The sequence below is a fragment of the Entelurus aequoreus genome, linkage group LG15 (genome assembly GCF_033978785.1).
Source record: "Entelurus aequoreus isolate RoL-2023_Sb linkage group LG15, RoL_Eaeq_v1.1, whole genome shotgun sequence".
In the NCBI taxonomy this organism is placed as follows: domain Eukaryota; kingdom Metazoa; phylum Chordata; class Actinopteri; order Syngnathiformes; family Syngnathidae; genus Entelurus; species Entelurus aequoreus.
Genome location: NC_084745.1, coordinates 30,739,421 through 30,765,695, shown reverse-complemented (window position 1 = coordinate 30,765,695; position 26,275 = coordinate 30,739,421). Strand labels below are relative to the sequence as shown.

The 26,275-nt window shown below is 39.8% G+C and overlaps 1 protein-coding gene across 1 annotated transcript in view; it reads right to left on the bottom strand.

Annotated features, from left to right (window-relative positions):
• The window catches only part of cntnap2a (contactin associated protein 2a), a 541,273-nt gene that overhangs the window by 313,479 nt on the left and 201,519 nt on the right, over positions 1-26,275 (bottom strand). Inside the window, exons 10-11 of the mRNA XM_062021878.1 lie at positions 13,931-14,093; positions 2,832-2,938 (exon numbers count right to left, since the gene is read on the bottom strand). Of these exons, the coding sequence (XP_061877862.1) occupies positions 2,832-2,938; positions 13,931-14,093 (270 nt within the window). The remainder of the gene's footprint in view (positions 1-2,831; positions 2,939-13,930; positions 14,094-26,275) is intronic.

Below are 26,275 nucleotides of genomic sequence, written 5' to 3'. Positions count from 1 at the left end.
AATTGACCCCACAAATGTGATGCTCCAGAAACTCAATCTGCTCAAAGGAAGGTCAGTTTTGTAGCTTCTGTAACGAGCTAAACTGTTTTCAGATGTGTGAACATGATTGCACAAGGGTTTTCTAATCATCAATTAGCCTTCTGAGCCAATGAGAAAACACATTGTACCATTAGAACACTGGAGTGATAGTTGCTGGAAATGGGCCTCTATACACCTATGTAGATATTGCACCAAAAACCAGACATTTGCAGCTAGAATAGTCATTTACCACATTAGCAATGTATAGAGTGTATTTCTTTAAAGTTATTTTCATTGAAAAGTACAGTGCTTTTCCTTCCAAAATAAGGACATTTCAATGTGACCCCAAACTTTTGAACGGTAGTGTATTTGGACACTAGGGGAACATATAAGGGTTAGGGTTACTAATAAGCAATAATTCTGAAGTTATTGAGGGAAGACTCTTAGTTAATGGCTTACAGGTTGTATAATAAGGCCATGCAGAATAAGGCATTAATAAGTACTTAATAATGACTAATTAAGAGCCAATATGTTACTAATGTGCATGTTAATAAGCAACTAATTAATGGTGAATATATTCCCCATACTAAAGTGTTAACGTGATTTTTTATTTTTAGAGATGTTTGCAAATGCATTAAAATGAACCACTAAGAAACACATGCGCTTAAGTATTCACAGCCTTTGCCATGACGCTCGAAAGAGTAAATCTTGTTTCAACTAATCATCTTTAAGATGTTCTTACAGCTTATTTGGAGGCCTACCTGTGGTAAATTCAGTTGGTTGGACATAATTTAGAAAGACATACATTTGTCAAGCTTGTGGCATGGTATTAAAAAAGACTTAAGGATGTAATTTCTGCCAAATGTGCATCAACTAATTCAATTAATATAATATCACATACTAATATTGAGCAAACGCTGTGAATACTTATGTACATGTGGTTTTATCTTTATTTTTTTAACATTTAATACATTCGCAAAAAGCTGCCAAAAAACATTTTCATGGGTTATCGTGGGTAGAATTTTGAGGTCAGAAACTAATTTATTCCATTTTGGAATAAGGCTGCAACATAACAAAATGTGGAAAAATGCACTATATGGTGAATTAGTCTTTTCTGACTTACAAATGTGACATCGAATGATAAGATTCATGCATTTTGCCGTTAGCTTGCACACAGCTTTGGATGCCTCTGAACACGAAAAAAAGGTAGGGTCAAGTCTCAAACTTGGCATGCGCATATTAAACACAGACAAGCGTCACGCAGTGTACTTTTTTCATGCAGCTTTGTATCGATCAAAGAGTGGGCAGGTGTACCTAATGTTGAGACCGAGTGGATTTCTATACTGTTTATAAAGTTTATTTTCGACCATGTCCGGAAAAGTCATCTCTGAGATATATATTTAAGTAGTTTACATTTTCAAAAGATAAATTCTGATACTTTTGGAGGGTGTTGGGTGTGAAAGTCGGTAATAAAAGTGACTGTGGAGCAAAATTTACATCAAAGCATATCAAATACATGTTATCTAGACTGCAAGGAAGTGTTAATAATGCTTCTAATAATCCAAAGTCCCTTTAATGTAATGCGACATGTGTTAATTAATTAAAACAATTTTTGAAACCCTGTAATAATGTGAGGAAGATGTTTGTTATGCGGATTAATTTGTGGCATATTAAATATAAGCCTGATTGTGTTGTGGCTAATAGAGTATATATATGTCTTGTGTTTATTTACTGTTTTAGTCATTCCCAGCTGAATATCAGGTCCCACCCGCCTCTCACAGCATCTTCCCTATCTGAATCGCTTCCACTGCCCTCTAATCCATCACTCTCACTTTCCTCATTAACGAATCTTTCATCCTCGCTCAAATTAATGGGGAAATTGTCGCTTTCTCGGTCCGAATCTCTCCCGCTGCTTGTGGCCATGATTGTAAACAATGTGCAGATGTGAGGCGCTCCACAACCTGTGACGTCACGCTACTTCCGGTACAGGCAAGGCTTTTTTTATCAGCGACCAAAAGTTGCAACATTTATCGTCGATGTTCTCTACTAAATCCGTTCAGCAAAAATATGGCAATATCGCGAAATTATCAAGTATGACACATAGAATGGACCTGCTATCCCCGTTTAAATAAGAACATTTCATTTCAGTAAGCCTTTAACAAAAAAAAGGTGAAATAACTGAAAACATGTTTTATATTCTAGTTTCTTCAAAATAGCCACCCTTTGCTCTGATTACTGTTTTGCACACTCTTGGCATTCTCTCGATAAGCTTCAAGAGGTAGTCACCTGAAAGGGCTTTCACTTCACAGGTGTCATAGTTTTAAAGCCTTCAGTGACAATCTACAAGGTAAACAGTCATGAAAATAAAGATTGCAGTGAGAAGGTGTGTCCAAACTTTTGGCCTGTACTGTCCGCAAATGTCAAATTGGTTAAAAAAACAACAAAGTAAATATTAGTGAACAAATGAATGAATGAAACAACATAACACAAAAAACATATTGTTTTGATTACTACAAACTTTGTTGTAACCAGACAAGATTTGATCTTAAAGCAAGTGGAATGGCATTTCCAAAGGTTTAAGTCTCGTGGGGTTCTTGTTTGCTCTTGCCTCTTTCCAAAGTCCAACACCGCGAGGAGCTTGACCTCTTGCACATTTTAAAAGTTCACGCCTTCCTCTTCTGAGAATTGTGGGGCCGAGCGCTTTAATTAGACAAAGGCTAACTCAAACAGGCACAAACAAGGCTGAGAATGCATATGGCGGCGACGCGGATGACCGAGCGAACACAAGCACACACAAAGAAACACACACTTACAAGTGTGACAGGTGGCACCGGTGTATCCTGTTCCGTCGCAGGTGCAGCTGAAAGTGTCCCACGTCTGTTTACATCGGCCGCCATGTTCGCAATGATTAGGCATACATCTGCAGCAGAGGGGGAATTTATTTTTGTCAGACTTTTGTGTGAATATTGCATGTACTGTTATATTAAATAAACAATATGAACAGTGATCACTGGTTGCAGGTAGCGTTAAAAACTCACATTTTCCACATAACGCTTCAAAACCTTACACAAAGTGGAACGAGAGTGGCATGTGTGTGTGTGTGTTTGTTCCGGCAATGCATACTTAATGGGGACATCGCTCTGTTTACACAGTCACCTTTAGGGGACCTCTGACGGTATGGGGACAAAAAAACAGGTCCCCTAAAGGGAAACCTTTTTAAATGATAGTCAGATCCATTCTGAAGATGCATAAGTGATTTTTAAGCTTTGGCCCATAAAACATGTTTACTGGTTAGTTTCATACAGCATGATTATAAAACATTATTACCTTAAAGTATGATTCACATTCAGAATGTTCCATCCTTCTATACATGGTAGTTGGAGTTGCAGACAACTTCACTACTGCTAAATAGCAGTTTTCAGTAATGTCACAGAAGATGCAGGATTTACTTTAACATTTAAGTGGTGAAACTTCCTATAAGAGGACAGCTGTAGCGCTGTATTCTGAGGATCATGTCATATTTAATTTGAACTTTTTTTTTAAATTTTTTTAAATGGTCCTCAGTAGTCACATACACATTTGTGTGAATTATGCAAAATTATTTAAATTTGGTCCCCATGAACCATATTAACTCTTTTTCCCCAGGGTCCCCAATAAGAATGATTAGCACATGACTTCATCAATCCAGAGATTTAAAGACGTGTATGAGCTAACTGGGCAGTGGCCATTTTACCAAAACATTTTTATGTCTCCACAACCTGTAGAAAGGGTGGACCCCACAAGTGATGATCAAAAACTTGGTCCCCATTCAAAATGATAACCGGTATGTGTGTATGTGTGTGCGTGTGTGCTGCACCGGCAAAATGTTTGCTTTATAGAAAACATGACTTTCCACTTGTTTATGTTGGCACATAAAGACGATATAAGAACCCTCAAGCTGCGGCAAGAAAAGATCCTTCTGTGACTTTGCTTGGAATAAACAAGACAAAAATGTTGTGTAAAAGTATGGCGCTGCATATAAAAGCTAAGTACGGCGTATAAAAGCAGGGCGTGCAACATAAAAACAGGATATGAGACGGGCATTGTGGGTAAAAAAGCTGACGCCACTGAAGAAAGAAACAATTGTTTCAGGGGAAAACATACTTCGGTAGCATGAATAAAATATTTTTAAAAATGTATTAAAATAAATAAAATGAAAAATAATATGAGATATTAACTGATTATAATTAAATTATAACATTATTATTATTTTGATAAGAATACTCATTTATATTCATGTTGCTTTTTCCTACTGTATTACATAACTTGTTAAACATGTCTGAAACAAAATGTAATCATAACCATGTTAGAACACATTCAATTAAAGGCAACACTTGTGTAGAATGTACAGACCCCCATGTTAAAAAAAAAAGTAACGGAAAATAAATATAATATAATACATTAGAATACAGAGCAATGAGTGAAATATAAAGATTAATGCCAGTATAAGGCAGGAAGTTTCCGTTTTGAAAAAAGTCTGAAAAAGATCTTATATATGGGGTGTTGAGGGTCACACATGAAAACCAGCTGGTGGCGAAAAAGTTGGAGCATTTTTTTTCCTGTCACTCAGACACTTTTAATTGACTCAACTTGACAAATGAAACATTGATTTTTGTTTTAAAAACATATGTTCTATGTCCTACATACTGTACGTATCCTCCCTCATCCATGCGGACTGGACACTATGGCTGAGAGTTGGTGGGCGGCCGAGGGTGGAGTCCGCTCTCTTGGTTGCTTTGTTGGGTCAGCTCCTGTCTCTGGCCATGCTCCCCCCCACCCCAGCAGACGATGGCATGGAACAATGTATATGTTTTTGTTTTTTGTTTTACTTTTGTGTGGTAGTGGCTGGTTGCATCAGCTCTGCTCTTTTAATGTCTTTAATGTCCTTTGTGTCCTCTGATGGTTCCCTCTTACACACATGTTTATGTGTGCTATGGCTATGAGTTTTTTTTCCTTGGCCTCAGTCTGGACCAGGTTTAGGCTATGTCTACACTAAGCCGGATAACCCCTTAAACGAATAATTATTTAGCCTAAGCCCCGTTTCAGCCACAGTAAACTATTGTTTAAGGTAACCCTCCTTGGATATTTTTTTACACGGGTAAGTGCGCCGTGTATTTCTTGAATCTCCGGCTCTTAGCTTTGTATGGACTCATTGATTGTTTACAAACTCAGTTCGGAGAGGAAGTGATGCCAGAAAGACCGCGCCCCACACAGGAAGTGACGTCAGAAAGAATACGCCACAGCCAGCTTCATAACAACCGGAGTTAACCACTGGAAATATGGAGGCAAGTCATCCAGACATGCCCGTGTTTCTCCTTCTTCTACATGTACAGTGTTTGAGGAAACCACACATTAATACTTTAAGAGAAAGCAATTACAGCTATTTCGGATACAAAACTTCTCAGACGGTAAAATAACTTTCAAACGTCCAGGTCAGCTGTGATTCTACTAACCGAAAAACTTTGTCCATTTGTCGAAGGAGAGACAACAAGAATGCGGGCTCCCATGGATGTGATAAAAAAGGTAGTGTGTGGTTTGTATTACTTGGCCATCGAGGGAAGACTAACGGCGAATGCTTTTGGACTGGCAAAGCAGACTGTATCAGTTATTGTCCGCCATGTATGTCGTGGACTCAACGTCTAGGTCCGGAGTATATAAAGTCACCAAAAACGAATGGACAATGAAGGTGAAGACAAAATAGTGAGGAGTGTCCTGACCAGATATCTAGATCCCTAGATTGATTGTTGTAAAATGTTCTATGTCATATTGTGTACTTTCACGTGTTTATTAAAGATTTGATTAATATATGATGGCTCAGGTGTGATTCACTACAATAGGGCCCCACAGCACACTGGATTCCAGTTAATTGAAATACCACAACACTGGATATTGTTCAGATAAGTTACATTTAAGAACTTGCACACAAAGCAACTATGACGTGCGCATTTTCCGCGCATGCGTATTAGGTCGCGTTGCGCCGGCGGACGAAGGGGGCAGAGGGTCTTAAACGGTGGCATTGTTGTGTGTGGACACGGATAAGGTTAGGTGGGATTTACCCTGGATAACCTTAGTGTAAACAGGGCCTAGACTGAATTTGTTTTACTTATTTTCCCTTCGGGGATAATTAAAGTATTTCTGATTCTGATTCTAAAACAGGTCATAGGCCCAAAATATTATTAGTAGAATTTTTAGGGTTTGGGTTCCAAATCAGCCATTTTTTTTGTTTTGTGCTTTTTAGGAGACACAAGGAGGTTTTGTTTTAGGTTTTAGAGTGATATATTGATAGATATATAATTAACAATCTGTAACCAGGCTTAGATTTATTATTTTATATCCTGCCTATAAAAAGTAAGTAGAGGATGTAAAAGATATAAAAAGTAAGGTGCAGAACATAAAAAGTACAGCATGGGATAAGAACACAGAGAATGTAAAAGCACATAAAAGTACTATCTGAAACATTTGTTCTGATACTTTCCCACACCATGCTATTGAAGGATATAGTGAGGGTGAGGATGAGGGAATTTGTCGTGGGTGTGACGTTTGCGTCACCCACTAAATCCCACAGTGGAGCGGCATTGATCAAACTTGGGCCAGACAGCGCTATTGAGCTGCCTTCAAAGGCGTTCTGATTAGTTCTACAGTCGCAGTCCACTCAATCATCTTCCATGGCGGAACCCGATCCACCACCAGGACTGCAGGACCTCACAAAGACAAGAGCAATACTACAAACAAAAATGAATGTGGACATTTAATGACGTTTTTTTTCCAAAGTCAGTTTACCAAAAGCTGGCATGTGGTTGCAAAGAAGTAATGCCTTTAAACTGTTGTTTCACGCAACCTCAACATTGTGATTTACACTTAAGTACCCCAACAAAACCTGACCTCTTCAAGTGAGGACAAAATTGATGTGAATCAAGCGGCAGCAGTTAGTGTCCGAGTCTTTGCTGACTGCCCGGGCTACGTTATCGACAAGCTTCACTTGAAAACAAATCACCGGAGGGAAAATACTGCACCGATCAGCACAAGGTTAGCTCTTAATTTTGGCCCTCCTGTTTTGTTTCACCCTCGCGGCGCGATTCTCGAGTTTCTTTATGTTCAACACCAGCAAGACTGTCTTTGGACCGTTATTTACTCGCGGACAAGAGTCGTAACTTGTGGAGGTTAAACCAGGTTGAATTGCTACATTGTTAGAGGTCTGCAACCTTCACTATCAAAACAGACATTTTGCCCCCTCAGTTCAGTTCAGTTTCAGTTTATTTTGAACATGCATACGATACAATGTAATGCATCACACAATTCCAGTTGTTTCATTACAGCACGTCGGAAAAGGAGTAGGAAGAAGCAAGCTTATTTAATCCTACCCCTTTTCATACCATAGGAATTGTATTCAATGTCCTTGTTCTCTGTAACAGAACAGTGAACAAATAAATAATAAATAAATAATATACCGTAGTAAGCAAACAAATATTAAATACATAAATAATTTTTGTCACAATAAAAAAAAAAAAAAAAAAAAAAAAAAAAAGGTTCAGAATGTTCATCATAATTGAAGTGAATTATATTTATAATTCTTTTTCTGTGTACTTTGGAACATGTGTAGTTTGAACCGTCTCTTATACTGAATCATATTGGTGCTTTGTTTGATTTCTTTGGTTAATCCATTCCATAATTGAATTCCACATACAAATATGCTAAAGGATTTAAGTGTTGTACGAGCATAACATTTTTTTTTTTTTTAATTAAAAAAAAAATATATATATATAAAAAAGAACAGTCTCTTATACTGAATCATATTGGTGCTTTGTTTGATTTCTTTGGTTAATCCATTCCATAATTTAATTCCACATACAAATATGCTAAAGAATTTAAGTGTTGTATGAGCATAAAAAAAAATAAAAATAAAAAAATAAAAAAATAAATAAAAAAAAGAACAGTCTCTTAAAGTGAATCATATTGGTGCTTTGTTTGCTTTCTTTGGTTAATCCATTCCATAATTTAATTCCACATACAAATATGCTAAAGGATTTAAGTGTTGTACGAGCATACAAATGTTTTAAATTAGATTTTCCTCTAAGGTTATATTTCTCCTCTTTTGTTGAGAAGAATTGTTGTACATTCTTGGGTAGCAGGTTATAGTTTGCTTTATACATAATTTTAGCTGTTTGCAAATGCACCAAATCGTTGAATTTCTTCCAATTAAGAAAAATAGTCTGGAGCAGCAAAACATTATTATTTATTTTTTTAATAATTTGCAGTCATGAGGAATCTGTCCATGCAGAAATAAACACTATACATATAATGTCTTTAGATCTTTTGTTAGCTTATTACAAGGGTCACACACTCCCCATTCATTCTCCTTGCCTTCGTCGCACTTAATCACAATTAAGGACACATTCACAGTATCACAGAAAATAAAAAATGATAACTCTTTTCAAAAATGCCAATTTCCCCCCACTCTGATGTTAAAACAGCACTAAGAAACTTTTCAACTTTCATAAAATATTTTCATACTTTTTGTGATGATACATCGACCTACAACTAGTTGAATGACACCTCTGTCATGGCCTGAGGGGGGTCTGCATCACTTTCACTGGCACTAGGCAACTTGGAGGAGGGTGGCAGGAGCCCTGCCACACAAAAAACTACCAATGTGCTGACTGTTTTACGGCATACGTCACTTCCCTTTACCCATTCGTTAAAAAGACGGAAGTCAATGCCAACGCCTATATGCAATTACTGCTATAATGGCAAAAGCTGCAAAACAACCAAAGAAACAAAAAGTTTTGTCTGAGGAGACAAAAATAAGAAAAGGGAGGCTACCCGGATAAAAGGACAGTCAAGGATCAACATTGGCCCCGCTTTCATTCGCTGGTGTGAGCTTAAAGACGAGGAAGGATTTCAGACCGATACTGCCTTGGCTCTGTTCCTAAAATTATCCAAAATGCTAATGCTAATGTTAGCGATTGGAAATTTGTGTGCTAGCAATAAATATCTAACAGCTTGATGGTTCGCAGTTCCACACTGACACGACCAGCCCTGCAAAAACCTCAAAAGTACTGTATAAAGAAAAAAACAATGTGATGACTGCAAACCGGAACGTTTAAGTAAAATATGTAGGTTCCTTCTGTGGAAAGATCAGTAATACTGACTGACTAATCCTACGTGCATGTTCTCATTAGAAATATGGCCTTCCTTTAGGCAAAACACTACTGCGTTGATCCACTGCCGCTGGCAAAATCAACCAAAACTGAAAGTTCCTAAATGGGGCTTTAAAGGAGAACTGCACTTTTTAGGGAATTTTGCCTATTATTCACAATGTAAGATGAGAACTCACATGTGTTATATATTTTTTTTTAATGCACTCTAAGTCGTATAATACGACAAGTATGAGGTGGCTAACAATGCAGTTAATGGGAATAAGTCCTCTAAAAACATTTAAAAAACGCCAACAATACTCCATTTACATTTCTTGACCTGAATATTAACCGAGTATTAGCGATATTGTTATTATAAGCACTAACATAGACAACTAGCTGCGCTGTGATCACAGAGAGTTAACCAGCTTGTGCCGCTATTTTGACATATTGAACTGGTAGGCTGCGGTCTCACCTCTGAGCTGGTGAAAGTTAATTCACCAGCCTCTCATCTAAATCATGCCCCTCACCTGGATAGTAGAAGGTTGAGGCAACAAACCAAGAAGTTGGTAAACTTTGACATCCAACATACACCCGGGGATGGTGAGAAAGACATGAAAATATGCACTTTTTTTGTTTACTTGCAGGAGGAATGTGAATTATTCTTCATCTAAAGGAGTAGATATAAACAATCCATCAGTCGGCATCCCACTGAGAGCAGACATTGTACAGTAAGTGATTGTTTTATTATGTTTGTGGTTTGTATTTCTTGTTTTTACCACTTGGCAATATTGCTGCACATGTTTAACTACAGTTGGATCTGTTTAGCACAAAGTATCTAAAACTTGTAGCTCATCTGCTGTATATTCAGGCTCAAAAAGATAACATTCTGGACCATAATTTGTCCCAAATTAGTATTTGATGTCTCTCATGAAGTCTGTCATGATTAGTAGTGTAGTGTTGTTGAAGGAAAAAGCGAATTCTGTGAAATTAATACACCGCCATATATTTAAAATGAGCAAAATACGTAAACATAACATGTTAATATGAATGTGCCTATTACTACAACACATATATACATACAGCGTGTATGTAAAACATTGATGGATGTTTTGGATGTTTTAGAGCGCTTATGAATGATAGGCAAAATTCCCTCACAAAAAATTTGGATATACAAAATTGACCTAGATTTTAGACGACCCCTCTTCTTGAAAACAGTGCTTAAATGCTTAATTGCTTCTGTGATGGAGCTCTTCACTCAAAACACTTGTATCTCAAATCAATGTATCCCATTGATATTAATTGAAATCAATGTAATCAGTGCTTTCCGTCCTCTAAAACACAATGATACTATGTGACATGTCTTTTAAATAAAAAAACACCTTTTAGATTAAAAAAAAAATATATTGTTCGAAAAACAATACAATAGTATTTCTATGAAGTAATGTCATAATATTTGTAAAGCATTTACCTTCTAGGGTATCTCCTTCGAGCTGCTGCCCCGTCAAACACACCATCAGCAGTTTTTTTTCATATTTTCATGGATAAATGTCTGCCATTTAGATATTATTCTTACGTCCTTAGCTGGCATCATCAACTCATTCTGTGTCATTGTGGTGCAGACTAGCAATGTTACGCTACACGCTCAGCCATGTTTTTCGATGATTTCTTTCTTTAATGCAATGAATATCATCCACTTCTTCTTCTCAGCGCTGTCCTTCACACACTCTGTCTTCCTTCCCATGCTTGGAAGACAAAGGTATGTAAACCTCTAGCTGTATACTAGTGGTAGTGCTAGACCAGATGTTTTGGGCGGATTTTACAGGAAATTCGCTGTGGCATCTAATTGCGGGGATGCTTGTAACTCGAGGTTTTGCTTGCAACTTAAAGCATAGAAATTAGTCGGCAGACAGCTCTTATCTCAAAACACTCTTAAGTTGAGGTCCCACTGTGTATGTTTTTAGGAAAAAACAGGTCAAAATAATCTCTTCATTGCAATAACATTTACAGTACAGGCCAAAAGTTTGGAGACACCTTCTCATTTCAATGCGTTTTCTTTATTTTGAAGACTATTTACATTGTAGATTGTCACTGAAGGCATGAAAACTATGACACCTGGGAAGTGAAAACCATTTCAGGTGACTACCTCTTGAAGCTCATCGAGAGAATGCCAAGAGTGTGCAAAGCAGTAATCAGAGCAAAGGGTGGCTATTTTGAAGAAACTGGAATATAAAACAAGTTTTCAGTTATTTTTTATTAAGTACATAACTCCACATGTGTTCATTCATAGTTGTGATGCCTTCAGTGACAATCTACAATGTAAATAGTCATGAAAATAAAGAAAACGCATTGAATGAGGTGAGTCCAAACTTTTGGCCTGTACTGTATATCGTATTTGTTATCCGCTCGACTGCTGCTCCATTGATCATTGAATTACCTAAACTTAAAGGCCTACTGAAAGCCACTACTAGCGACCACGCAGTCTAATAGTTTTTATTTTAATGATGAAATCTTAACATAATAACACATGCCAATACGGCCGGGTTAACTTATAAAGTGACATTTTAAATTTGCCGCTAAACTTCCGGTTCGAAACGCCTCTGAGGATGACGTATGCACGTGACGTAGCCCGGGGAACACGGGTATGCCTTCCACATTGAAGCCAATACGAAAAAGCTCTGTTTTCATTTCATAATTCCACAGTATTCTGGACATCTGTGTTCGTGAATCTGTTGCAATCATGTTCATTGCATTATGGAGAAAGAAGCTGAGCAAGCAAAGAAGAAAGTTGTCGGTGCAAAATGGACGTATTTTTCGAACGAAGTCAGCAACAACAGTACACAGCCGGCGCTTCTTTGTTTACATTCCCGAAAGATGCAGTCAAGATGGAAGAACTCGGATAACAGAGACTCTAACCAGGAGGACTTTTGACTTCGATACACAGACGCCTGTAGAGAACTGGGACAACACAGACTCTTACCAGGATTACTTTGATTTGGATGACAAAGACGCAGACGTGCTACTGTGAGTATGCAGCTTTGGCTTCTAAACATTTAATCGCTTGACCGTATGTGCGAAACTTTTTTTTGCGTATGTACGTAACTTTTTTAAAATATATAAGCTTTATGAACCTTGGGTTAGGTGAACGGTCTTTTGGGCTGAGTGATTGTGTGTGTTGATCAGGTGTTTGAATTGTATTGGCGTGTTCTATGGAGCTAGGAGCTAGCATAGGAGCTAGGAGTTAGCATAACAAAGACGTAGGTGTTTTTATGCAGGATTAATTTGTGTCATATTAAATATAAGCCTGGTTGTGTTGTGGCTAATAGAGTAAATATATGTCTTGTGTTTATTTACTGTTTTAGTCATTCCCAGCTGAATACCAGGTACCGTGAGTATGCAGCCTTGGCTGCTAAACATTTGATAGCTTGACCGTACGTGCGCGTCACGTACGTAACTTTTTAAAATATATGAGCTTTATGAACCTTGGGTTAGGTGAACGGTCTTTTGGGCTGAGTGATTGTGTGTGTTGATCAGGTGTTTGAATTGTATTGGCGTGTTCTATGGAGCTAGGAGCTAGCATAGGAGCTAGCATAACAAACACGTAGGTGTTTTTATGCAGGATTAATTTGTGGCATATTAAATATAAGCCTGGTTGTGTTGTGGCTAATAGAGTATATATATGTCTTGTGTTTATTTACTGTTGTAGTCATTCCCAGCTGAATATCAGGTACCGTGAGTATGCAGCCTTGGCTGCTAAACATTTGATAGCTTGACCGTATGTGCGCGTCACGTACGTAACTTTTTAAAAATATATAAGCTTTATGAACCTTGGGTTAGGTGAACGGTCTTTTGGGCTGAGTGATTGTGTGTGTTGATCAGGTGTTTGAATTGTATTGGCGTGTTCTATGAAGCTAGGAGCTAGCAGAGGAGCTAGGAGCTAACATAACAAACACGTAGGTGTTTTTATGCAGGATTAATTTGTGGCATATTAAATATAAGCCTGGTTGTGTTGTGGCTAATAGAGTATATGTCTTGTGTTTATTTACTGTTGTAGTCATTCCCAGCTGAATATCAGGTCACCCCCGCCTCTCACAGCATTTTCCCTATCTGAATAGCTTCAACTCCCCACTAGTCCTTCACTTGCACTTTACTCATCCACAAATCTTTCATCCTCGCTCAAATTAATGGGGAAATTGTCGCTTTCTCGGTCCGAATCTCTCTCACTTCATGCGGCCATCATTGTAAACAATAGGGAACTTTGCGTATATGTTCAATTAACTACGTCACGCTACTTCCGGTAGGGCAAGCCTTTTTTTTATCAGATACCAAAAGTTGCAATCTTTATCGTCGTTGTTCTATACTAAATCCTTTCAACAAAAATATGGCAATATCGCGAAATGATCAAGTATGACACATAGAATAGATCTGCTATCCCCGTTTAAATAAAAAAAATTCATTTCAGTAGGCCTTTAACTCCTCTAGTTGCCAACTTGCCCAACCTTTTAAACACATTCTTTCAGTGGCTTTCCACATCTCTCCAGGCCACCAGTGTGTTTGAGTGATAGGAAGAAAAGCTCTGTGAATACATTTTTAAGGGTAAAGTACAGTCCTATAATTGGTATCAATACAGTATTTTTGGTTTGATTGTAGTAACAATATAGCACATTTGAACAGGCAAATGTTATCAAAATGTTTGTGTAAGAGGCACAGCACAATAACAGCTTAATGAGTGGTCTTACCTATCTATGATGGCACACATGTCCAGGCTGACATTCTCAAACGCTCCCAATGAGCCTTTTTCCACCGCGTGCAGATCAGCCGGCTGGTCATCCACCATGATCGCTTGCATGCAACCCTGATAGTAGCGCTGGGAGGGTGGGAACAACGTCTGGAGGAAATAACCTGCAAGCAGAGCCAAGTCAACAGATGAAAAGAAGCCTGTATGTGCGTGAAGGATGTGATGGATGGAGAAGTGGACATCACACACGACATTATCCTTGACATAAGACCAACAGACCGGCTTGTTTTAATTTTTTAATGCCATAAAACTCTGTTTGTCCTTTTGTTTTCCAGCGTCCATTAGCCTCGATGGGAGTTCCTAAGGTCACAATGCTCTAAATGCCATATAGGTTTTAGTATATAGGGTAGCTTTATGAGGTACAAGAGTCATTGGGTCATCCTGAGTTATAACTGGGCCTTGACTAACACGGGTACAAGGCCAGGACAAAACCTCTCTTTTGACACTATTTCTTTTTTTTCCCCCTTCCTTACTTTCAGCACTGCATAAGCAAAAGCGTGAAACCTTTGCAGCCTGCAGATGATTTTCAATCAGCTTGAGGCTAATTTTAAAACTACAATTTAATAGGAAAACTAAAAAAAAGTTGTGGAAGTTTAAAAAAAAAAAAAGCAAAAAAGCATACTGTGATCAGAAAAAGTAGAAATGTTAATATCAATATTATACTAAACTAGAAAAGCACTTGGAGAATATATATATATATATATATATATATATATATATATATATATATATATATATATATATATATATATATATATATATATATATATATATATATATATATATATATATATATATATATATATATACATCTATACATCCATTTTCTACCGCTTGTCGCTTTTGGTGTGGCTGTTTTTGAATCGAGAATCGCGTTGAATTGAAAAAAATCGATTTATAATCGAATCGTGACCCCAAGACTCGATATTGAATCGAATCGTGGGACACCCAAAGATTCGCAGCCCTAATATATATATATATATATATATATATATATATATATATATATATATATATATATATATATATATATACATCTATACATCCATTTTCTACCGCTTGTCCCTTTTGGTGTGGCGGGGAGAGTGCTGAAGCCTATTTTAGCTGCATTCGGGCGGAAGGCGGGGTACACCCTGTAAAAGTCGCCACCTCATCGCAGGGCAAACACAGATATATAGAAAACATTCACATGCACATTCACACACGAGGGCCAATTTTAGTGTTGTCAATCAACCTATCCCCAGGTGCATGTTTCCAGCCTTCGTTCAATTCGATGATGACAAAGCATTTTAGATAGTACTGATGTTATTTGAACACTGATACAGTTAGCAATTAACTAAAAGACAAGTGATCATCTCAGTAAACAAACCTAAAGACTTTATAAACAAGTTGTGACAACGTTCACAACAAATCACCTGCTGGATGTTTCCTCACGTCATTAACTCTCAGTCACAGCAGCTGATGAACGCTGTATTGAGTAAATAAAAGCAACATTAAATTGTTTTGTCCTTCGCTGTCTCCATTATTGTCCACATATGAATATATATGAATATATACAGTATATATACATATGAATATATATATATATATATATATATATATATATATATATATATATATATATATATATATATATATACATATATATATATATGCATATATATACATATACATATATATATGCATATGTATACATATATATGCATATATATGCATATATGTATATACATATATATACACACACACACACATATATATATATATATATATATATATATATATATATATATATATATATATATATATATATATATATATATATATATATATATATATATATATATATATATATATATATATATATATATATGCATATATATGCATATATATATACATATATATATATATATACATATATATGCATATATATGACTATTCTAGCTGCAAATGTCTGGTTTTTGGTGCAATATCTACATAGGTGTATAGAGGCCCATTTCCAGCAACTATCACTCCAGTGTTCTAATGGTACAATGTGTTTGCTCATTGGCTCAGAAGGCTAATTGATGATTAGAAAACCCTTGTGCAATCATGTTCACACATCTGAAAACAGTTTAGCTCGTTACAGAAGCTACAAAACTGACCTTCCTTTGAGCAGATTGAGTTTCTGGAGCATCACATTTGTGGGGTAAATTAAACGCTCAAAATGGTCAGAAAAAGAGAACTTTCATCTGAAATTTGACAGTCTACTCTTGTTCTTAGAAATGAAGGCTATTCCACAAAATTGTTTGGGTGACCCCAAACTTTTGAACGGTAGTGTATATATATATGCATATATATAATATATACATATTGTTAAGAATTCCCCATGTTATCTCCGTTTCAGATACTTTATTTTGAAGCATTTCATGACAGTTTCACTTCCGCTTCCTTCCTGTAGGGGTCACTTCCGCTTCCCTTTTGACGTGTGTTAATGTGTGCTGACTTGTTTTTCTCTGCTACGTTTAATCGGTGCTCTAGTCTTTGACGATATACTAACTAACTAACTAAATGAACCTACACCAATATGCACCATTAAAGTTGGACGAGTCCAAATGATGACTGTGTGTTCTCTGACCGGAAACCCAACGTGGTCAATATCCGAAAAAAACAGTCGCAGAGTTTAATACTCAACAAAGGTCCTTCGAGCCGGATATAATTGGCTACAATGGAAATGTCATCAGAGGATGAATCTGCGTCTCCATTCCATCCTGATGTACGAGGCCGATCGGTGAGGGAACGCCGCACCCCAAAACATCTCGAAGACTACATCCTTGCCTATAATGTGCACCGACCTGCCCTTTCCTCCCCCCCTGCCGAGATGGAGGAGCAGAGAGGAGCAGCAGCCACCAGAGGTGTGGACTCGAGTCACATGACTTGGACTCAAGTCAGACTCGAGTCATGAATTTGTTGACTTTAGACTCGACTTGACAAAATGTAAAGAGACTTGCAACTCGACTTAGACTTTAACATCAATGACTTGTGACTTCACTTGGACTTGAGGCTTTTGACTTGACATGACTTGCTACTTTCCCCAAAACCCAAACCTTAAAAAGTTATTTGGGAGCGCTCCGTATCTTTCATTTTATACGTCTGTGTCTATCAGCGTGTGTGCTGCGTGTCAGCGTGTGTGCTGTCAGTACAACAGCCAATCAAATTAAATCTACGTTGTTTTCATCACGCAGCTCTCATCCAATCCAATTGCAGGACAACCACCGAACAAGAGTTGTCAAACAATGCGGCAGAGAGAAACAATTATGCCAAAGTTGGTTTCGTTCGGGGATAAAAACTACGACTTGGTCAACAAAAAACAAATTGCCGTATGCAAATCACGCAGTTCGAATATTACAGACGGAGACGCAACAACTTCCAACTTCGTTCGACATTTGAAGTTGCACAAAGAAGGGTAAGTTTTGAATGTAAGATAACGTTTATTGGCTAAGTAACATGACTTTTATTTGCTGTGTAGTTAAATCAGTGAGGCTGCAAACTCACTGCTAACGTTATAACCATAGACATCTTATAAGGGTACGCAGCATTGAGTGCTACTGCCTACTGGCGCAGACGAGACGCGGAGCCGCCATCTTGGAGTGGTGATCCGCTCCACTCAGTGCAATTCATTTGGCAGGAGCAATGAACTGTCAGCAAATTTAATTAATCTTACCTCACTGAATACCACTCATTTTCACGCGGTTTTTTGTCATACGTGTAGCTATGATAACGGACACATGTTTTGGCGTTTTTATTATTCATAGTTTGCTTAACAGTAATATAATATTCTTATACGCTATAAGTGACCAGACGTCCGAGATCAAAACTGGGAATATAATCCCAGAGAAGGGGGAAAAAAACGGTCAGCTATTTTTAAGTTGAAGGAACAATATGATTAGATTATATATACATGCGTATATCCTACACAAACAATGTATGAATACATTAGATATCTATATATCTTATAGACTGTATCTCTGTTGCTGCAGCAGCAGAGAGTTTATTCTGTCTTGACACTTTGTATTGATATTTTGTATTACATTCTTCCCTTAAATGATAATGTTTACAGTGATTGTTTTATATCTATTTTTTATGTATGTAGCTTTGGATAAAAGCGTCTGCCAAATACTTAAACATATATAAACACCTGAAAGTCTTTATATCAGCTAAAACCACCAATCTGTTTCACTGGATTCAGAATAAAACCAAATGCTGTCTTACCCAACAGTGTTAGTATTTGAATATTGTTACTTGAAGACTTATTCCTGGTTACAATTATACTGTTAAGAAAGTATTGTCTTATACTTTGCCTAAAATGAGAATGCATCATAATCAGTGGCGGCTGGTGAATTTTGTTTTAGGTGGGGCTGAAAGTTTGTAAACCAAACCCCTGTAGGGGGGTCATCCTCCCCCAGAAGATTTATTTGTGATTCTCACATACAAATATTGAAGATCTTTGCTCCTTCTCAACTTTGTGGTAATGTTATTTTCATAAAATACAACCAATAGTATGTTAATGTTTGTTTTTGCAAATGTGTTTATTCTGTAAAGGAATGAGTTAAATGTTTAAAATTGTTTAAACTATTAAAATGACTGGTTAATAGTGCTATTATGAATTGCAATGTCAGCACTATTTTTTTTCCTGCAATTTCAAATGCACTTGTTTTAAAAAATAAATACAGCGTTTTAAAAGCATACACAATCTGTGTAAAAATATTAGTCTGTGGTTAAAAGGACTTGAAAGGACTCGAAACTCAAAATGCAGGACTTGGGACTTGACTTGAGACTTTCTAGTCTTGACTTTGGACTTGACTCGGGACTTGCCTGTCTTGACTCGGGACTTTGACTCGAGACTTGAGGGCAAAGACTTGAGACTTACTTGTGACTTGCAAAGCAATGACTTGGTCCCACCTCTGGCAGCCGCAGTGAACAGTAGCCAAGCAGATGCATTGCTTCAAATAGATGACAGAGTAACCTCACATCGTGCCACATCAGTCGACATGCTGAACGTTTCTTCACTCAGGAAACTAATGGAATCAGTAACAGTAAAGGAAAAGGAGGAGACAGACGAAATTACTCGACTTACTGCTAAACTCCGCCAATATGAGAGCAGACAACGGCGACGGCAACAGCTGATAAAACACATATCGTCCTTCCTCATGGAAGAAGAAATGGACGGAAATGACCTTCATACGGACACGGAGCCTTCACCAGCACAACCTCCTTCAGTGAGCGACAGTTGTGCTGCAATTTCCATTTCACATACTCCCTCACCTGAACCAGTAACAAAGCAACTGCACTTTGTAAAGCCTCCACTTCGGGGATGTATAACAGCAAGCATGCATTCAGTGTCAGGGAATGAAACTAATAAAGTGGACATTATTCCCGCAGCTGCACGTGAGAGAGCTGCTTCCCCACTTACTTTAACACAAACATTCTCACCACAATGCCCAAGCTCCCCCTCCTCTGTTGCTTCATATAGCATGGTGTTGCCTGCTGTACATCAGGAACAACTCCCCAGCCAGGACACATTATTACTACGACCAAAGGGCCCCCCTCAGCACTGTGGCAAATCTGGAGAATGCATCCAACCAGCCGATCATCAACGCACTACAGCAACCTGTACACCTGCAGTTTCTTCTTACAACCCCCTGAATGTGCTCAGTCATCCCTTTCCACCTGCAATACCTGACGCTCACTCAGGTGCAAACGTAACTCATCACCTCCCCGGACTCACAGCAGTAACAACACCTCAGTACCCATTATACACTTCACCACTAGAGGGTAGCATGCCCACAGTCTATCAGCCACAGATGCTGTCAAGTCACAATGTTCCCCCATTACCCACTAACTTGTCACAACGCTCAACATATGGTGTGTCACAACGCTCAACTTACGGGGTGCCACAACCTAAAATTCCAGATTTTACTGCAGATAGTGAAAGAGAGTTTGCTAACCTCAAGCTTGCTCTTTGTAACCTACTCGAACCCCATCCAGACTTAAGTGAGAATTATAAATATCATGTGCTACTTGAACATCTCAAGCTTCCCGAAGCACAAATGATAGGTCAGTCGTGCCGCCACCATCCATACCCATATACAGCCACCATGCAAGCTTTGCAGTTCCAGTATGGTCAGCCACATCAGCTTGCTCAAAGCGAAATAGCTGCCATTCTGACCTCCTCAGATGTCAAGCCGACTGATGCCCGCACCTTTCAGAGCTTTGCTCTGCGAGTCCATCTCCTAGTAAGCATGCTGCTCTCCTTAGAGGGACCACAAGGCATGGAACTGAACTGCTTCTCACATGTCGATCGCCTACTTAGCAAGCTACCAAAGTACGACAGAGATGGGTTCATCGAGCATTTACAGTTACAAGGCAAATTAAATGGCACAAGTCTGAACCCCTACAACCTGCAGGACATAAATGGATGGCTTCAAGGTAAAGCACAACAGCAGCGCCTTTCCAGCAGATTGGTGCAACGCTATCAACAGGAGAAGCCCTTGGGGAACGCAACAGAAAAAGAGCCCTTCAGGGTTAAAGGTCAAGCTACAGCTGTATATTTTGGAGCAGCGCCAACACGACAGGGTGCCTCCACTAAGCACTCTCTTGCTGACACCAACAAAGCTAACAAAATGCATTGACTCTTCTGCAATAGCAAGGAACACTATATTGGTCGCTGTCAACAGATCAGAAAACATTCTGCGGCGCACCTGGATAAATGGATAGTAGAAGAAGGACGATGCTGGAGATGTGCACGTGCTCATGCACCCGACGCATGTACTCTCTGCAATGGTATCCACCTCCAAGTTCTCCACAATGTAGCTCAACGGTATACTGAAGACACCCAGATGACTCCCACAGAGAGTCGTGTCTATTTGACTCCCAGCATTACCTCAAGTAGAGTGCTCCTGAAAGTTGTTCCTGTACTGCGGCACCATAATTCAAAATCAATGGAGACATTTGCTGTCTTAGATGATGGGGCTCAACGAACTATGATTTTACCTGACGCAGCACAACATCTACACTTGCATGGCCAACATGAAATCCTTGCCCTGCGCACCGTGCGCACAGACCTTACCCACCTCAAGGGTTTAAAAGTTGACTTTGAGATTTCCCCTATAAAGAACCCAGGGAAACGTTACCAAGTGCAAGGTGCGTTTACTGCACAAGGTCTGGATCTGATGGAGCAGACCTACCCAGTTCAGAGACTTCAGAGGAAGTACACACATCTACGTGGGATTTCGTTGCAACCATTCTCCAATGCACGTCCCCTAGTGTTAATTGGGTCAGACAATGTGCACCTGATCACTGCCACGAAGCCAGTCCGCCAGGGAAACAATGGAGGACCCATAGCCATCCACACAGCACTTGGATGGACTTTACAAGGGGCGGAGGAAAGAACACAAGGACAGAGCTCAACACAATTGTGTCTCTTTACCTCACTTGCCACTCCCAATGACATCTTGTTTCGTAATGTGGAAAAGTTATGGCAACTTGATGTTTTGCCTTTCAGGAACAAAAAGATGGTTGTTCGCTCTCGTGAAGATCAGGAAGCAATCACCTTATTGGAGACAAGAACTCAGCGAGTCGACATAGAGGGTGTCCAGCGCTATGCAACACCCCTCCTAAGAAAGAAAGATATGCCTAAACTCAACAGTTCCATATCCACCGTTATGGCTCACTTGAGAAGCACAGAGAAAAGGCTCAAGAAGAATCCAGAGAAAGTCACTTCCTTTTCTGCTGAGATCGCTAAGCTCATTCAAGCAGGGTATGTCAAGAAGCTCTCGCATGAAGAGACGGAACAGTCCAATGAAGCGTGGTATCTTCCCTATCATCTCGTGTTCCACAATGAGAAGGCAAGACTTGTCTTCAACTGCTCGTTTCGACATCAGGGAGTGTCTGTGAACGACCAACTCCTTCCTGGGCCTACCCTGGGACCATCCTTGCTAGGTGTTCTTCTTCGGTTCAGACAGCACCAGGTAGCTGTGAGTGGAGATATCCGAGCAATGTTTCACCAGATCCGTCTTCTCCCTGAAGATAGACCACTCCTTCGTTTTATCTGGGGAGATTTGCGCAGCGAAGACCCACCAGACGTTTATGAATGGCAAGTGCTTCCATTCGGAACGACATGCAGCCCGTGCTGTGCAATATTTGCTCTGCAGCAACATTCTTGGAATCACCAACACAACCATCCAGGACTTCTTAAATCAGTGGAGCAAAGTTTCTATGTGGATAATTGCTTAAAGAGTTTCACCGACATATCTGAGGCTGCACAGCAGGTAGAGCCTGCTTTAGGCCTGAGATGGAACTGTGCTACTGACACCCTTGGCTATCAATGTAGAAACATCGAACATACCATATTGACCATGAGGACTGCATATCAGGTGCTGGCCAGCCAGTATGACCTCCTGGGGTTTATAGTACCGTATACGACCCGCGCCAAGGTTCTCATTCAGCAGCTATGGTCCAAGCAGAGAAGCTGGGATGACTCCGACTTACCGCGAGCCCTGCAGGAGGCCTGGAAGCGGTGGGAGAGTGAGCTCCAACATCTAGATACATTATCTATACCACGCTGCTACACACCAATCCCAACCACTGGTTCCGAGTATGATCTGCGCATCTTTTGTGATGCCTCTGAACGAGCATATGGAGCAGTTGCTTATGTCAGACTACAGACTAAAGATGTCATTCTCACCTCGTTCGTTATGGCAAGATCAAGGGTAGCTCCAAAAAGACAACAATCCATGCCTCGCCTGGAGCTCTGTGCAGCATTAGCTGGAGCTCAGCCTGCCAAGGTTTTAAAGACAGAGATGACCCTCCCTCTTCAAAAGACAACACTGTGGTCGGATTCCACCACGGTTCTGGAGTGGCTCCAGTCGGACTCCTGCCGCTTCAAGGTCTTTGTTGGAACGCGTGTCTCAGAGATACAGGAGCTGACGGATCGACAATCCTGGCGGTATGTGGACACCCACAACAATCCTGCTGATGACATCACCAGGGGGAAACCACTTCTGGAACTTGCGGAGGACGGGTTCTGGAGGCAAGGACCCCCATTTCTCAGGCAAAGTGCGGAATACTGGCCAAAAAGACCGTAGAAAGATTCATCCCTGACTTCATCCGAACTAAAGAGCATCACCTTCTGTGGTCTTGCAGTAGTGCAAAGCGACAATAATATTCCGGATGCTTCTCTATTCAATACCTGGAAAGAATTAATAAAAGTCACTCAGCAGGCGGGACAGAAAGGACCAGGAGGTTCGACACACAGTCAGACAATCAGCTCCCAAGAAGCTGAGTTTCTGTTGCTGAGAAGATGTCAAGTTCAAACCTTTCCCGCAGACATCATGTCTCTTAAAACACAGAACGCAGTGTCAGCTAAGAGTCGTCTGGCGTGCCTCTCTCCTGAGTGGGACTCAACTACAGGGTTAATTCGAGTTGGGGGTAGGCTGCGACGACTCCAGAACTCGGACTTAGAAGAGATCCATCCTATTGTGCTGGACCCAAAACATCAGATAACTAAACTCCTCATCAAGGACATGGACGGACGTCTTCTGCACCCAGGTACAGAGCGAGTGTATGCAGAACTTTGAAGACATTACTGGATTCTGCGAGGACGACAAGCAGTCAGGCACCATCAGCACAATTGCCCATCTTGTCAACGCTGGCGAGCTCAACCGACAGTCTCAAGGATGGCAGATCTGCCACCACAACGCCTCAGACTTCTCTGTCCACCCTTCCATTCAACAGGTGTGGATTGTTTTGGACCTTATCTAGTCAAAGTGGGCAGAAGATCAGAGAAACGATGGGGTGTCATTTTTAAGTGTCTTACAACTCGAGCAGTTCACATCGAGCTTCTCAACTCCATGGATGCCGATGCATTCCTTCTCGCTCTACGTCGGTTCATTGCCAGAAGGGGAAGACCTAGAGAGGTACTGTCAGATTGTGGGACCAACTTCCGAGGAGCCGAAAGAGAACTCAGGACAGTGTTTACAGAGATGGAACCTCAGCTACGAGAGCAACTGACAGAATATCAGATTGACTTCAAATTTATCCCTCCAAATGCCCCTCATTTTGGTGGGGCATGGGAACGGGAAATTAGATCCATCAAGGCCAGTCTCCAAGTCGCAGTAGGAGGGCAGTCAGTCACAGAAGATGTCTTGCACACAACTCTAGTAGAAGTGGAGGGGATACTGAACTCAAAACCACTAGGGTACGTATCATCTGATGTTTCTGATCTGGACCCAATCATCCCAAACATCCTTCTCATGGGGCGGCGGGATTCTGCACTGCCTCAAGTAGTTTACGTCCCAGCTGTCATGGGGCGGCGGAGATGGCGCCATTGTCAAACACTTGTGGATCAGTTTTGGATCCACTTCATACGCAGCTATCTACCCACTTTGCAGACCAGGTCAAAATGGCAGAGGTCTTCTGAAAATTTAACCATCAACACTGTAGTTCTGATGGTGGACCCTTCACTTCCAAGAGCACAGTGGCCCATCGGCAGAGTGGTTAAGACCATTCCGAGTCAAGATGGACAGGTCAGGGCTGCTGAGGTAACGGTCAAGAGTAAAGTCTACACCAGACCGGTAGCTCGCTTGATCCCACTTCCAAGTTTAGAGGATGACAGTAAGGACACTTGAAGAATTCCTGTAATTACACATTTGTTGTACAAATGTGGGGGCGGCTGTTAAGAATTCCCCATGTTATCTACGTTTCAGATACTTTATTTTGAAGCATTTCATGACAGTGTCACTTCCGCTTCCTTCCTGTAGGGGTCACTTCCGCTTCCCTTTTGACGTGTGTTAATGTGTGCTGACTTGTTTTTGTCTGCTACGTTTAATCGGTGCTCTAGTCTTTGACGATATACTAACTAACTAACTAAATGAACCTACACCAATATGCACCATTAAAGTTGGAGGAGTCCAAATAATGACTGTGTGTTCTCTGACCGGAACCCCAACGTGGTCAATATCCGAAAAAACCAGTCGCAGAGTTTAATACTCAACACATATATATATACAGTATATATCAGGGGTCACCAACGCGGCGCCCGCGGGCACCAGGTCACCCGTAAGGACCAGATGAGTCGCCCGCTGGTCTGTTCTAAAAATAGCTAAAATAGCAGCACTCTCGTCAGCTGATGCGCGAGCGAGTAACTGCGGCTGCTTGGCAACCAGCCAAACCCCACTTAATAAAATTATATTTTATTTTAGAGCACATCCACATCCCTATTCACCTAGGCAACCCCAGGAAATGTATATAATTCGGCATTATCAGTTTACGTTCACGCGCAGGTATAACGCGGCGCGCTCCCGTCTCGTCTGCTGGTGCGCGAGCCCGGTAATTAGACAGCTGTGTCAAATAAAGGAGGACAAAAGACGCCAGCGCAGAGTGGAGAAAGGTTTGGTTCATTACAGATAACACAGAGTTGTGCCAAAAGTGTACTATAACCAAAAGCTGAACGGACAGCCGGTACGATTGCACTTTATTTCTCTTTGTGGGTGTGGCACACCTGTTGCGCTGGTGAGATGGGGTGGGGGGTTGTTGTGTGCATGTAGCGTGCTTAGTCTGGAGGCTAAATACACACAGTGTTTTGTGTAACTGTTGTTTGGTAAGGAAGTGTTGTGATTCTTTGCTTAGTTTGATAAATGTTGGAGCAGTTTGCTTCATCAGGAGGGTGAAGTCGCTCAACTTAAAGTGTTGGATTTAACTGTGTTGGATCATTGGCTGCTAGTGAGGGCATAGAAAAGGGGTATTTTTCTACCAGTAGACAGCGTTTAAGATTGAGTGTTTATTGGATATGGATTTTAAATATGTATCTAAAATAGGTGGTTAATTGGTTAGGTGTTTATGTATTTGCATATTGGGTTTTCTGCTGCATTTATCTATTGTGTTTCTGGTGTTAAATGTATTTTATATGTATCTTGGTGCATTTATGTTGAGACAATGTATTTAAAATCTGAATTAACTTAAAGGGAAAATATTAATCCATTTTCTTGCACTTGTTTAATTGTTAAGTGTTTGATAGCCTGATTAATAATTGTAAATTATGGGATTGATAATTGATTGATTTTTTACAGCATTTTAATCGTGTGGTGTTTTGTCCTAAAAGGTTTTTCACCTACTAAAGAAGCTAAAGGCTACTAAAGACAGCTAATGACAGCTAAAGAAACTAAAGTCTACTAACCCTGCTAAAGACTGCTAAAAAGACTAAAGAAGAAAAAAGAAGCTGTTTCTTCGTTGGAAAAACGTGCAAACTAAA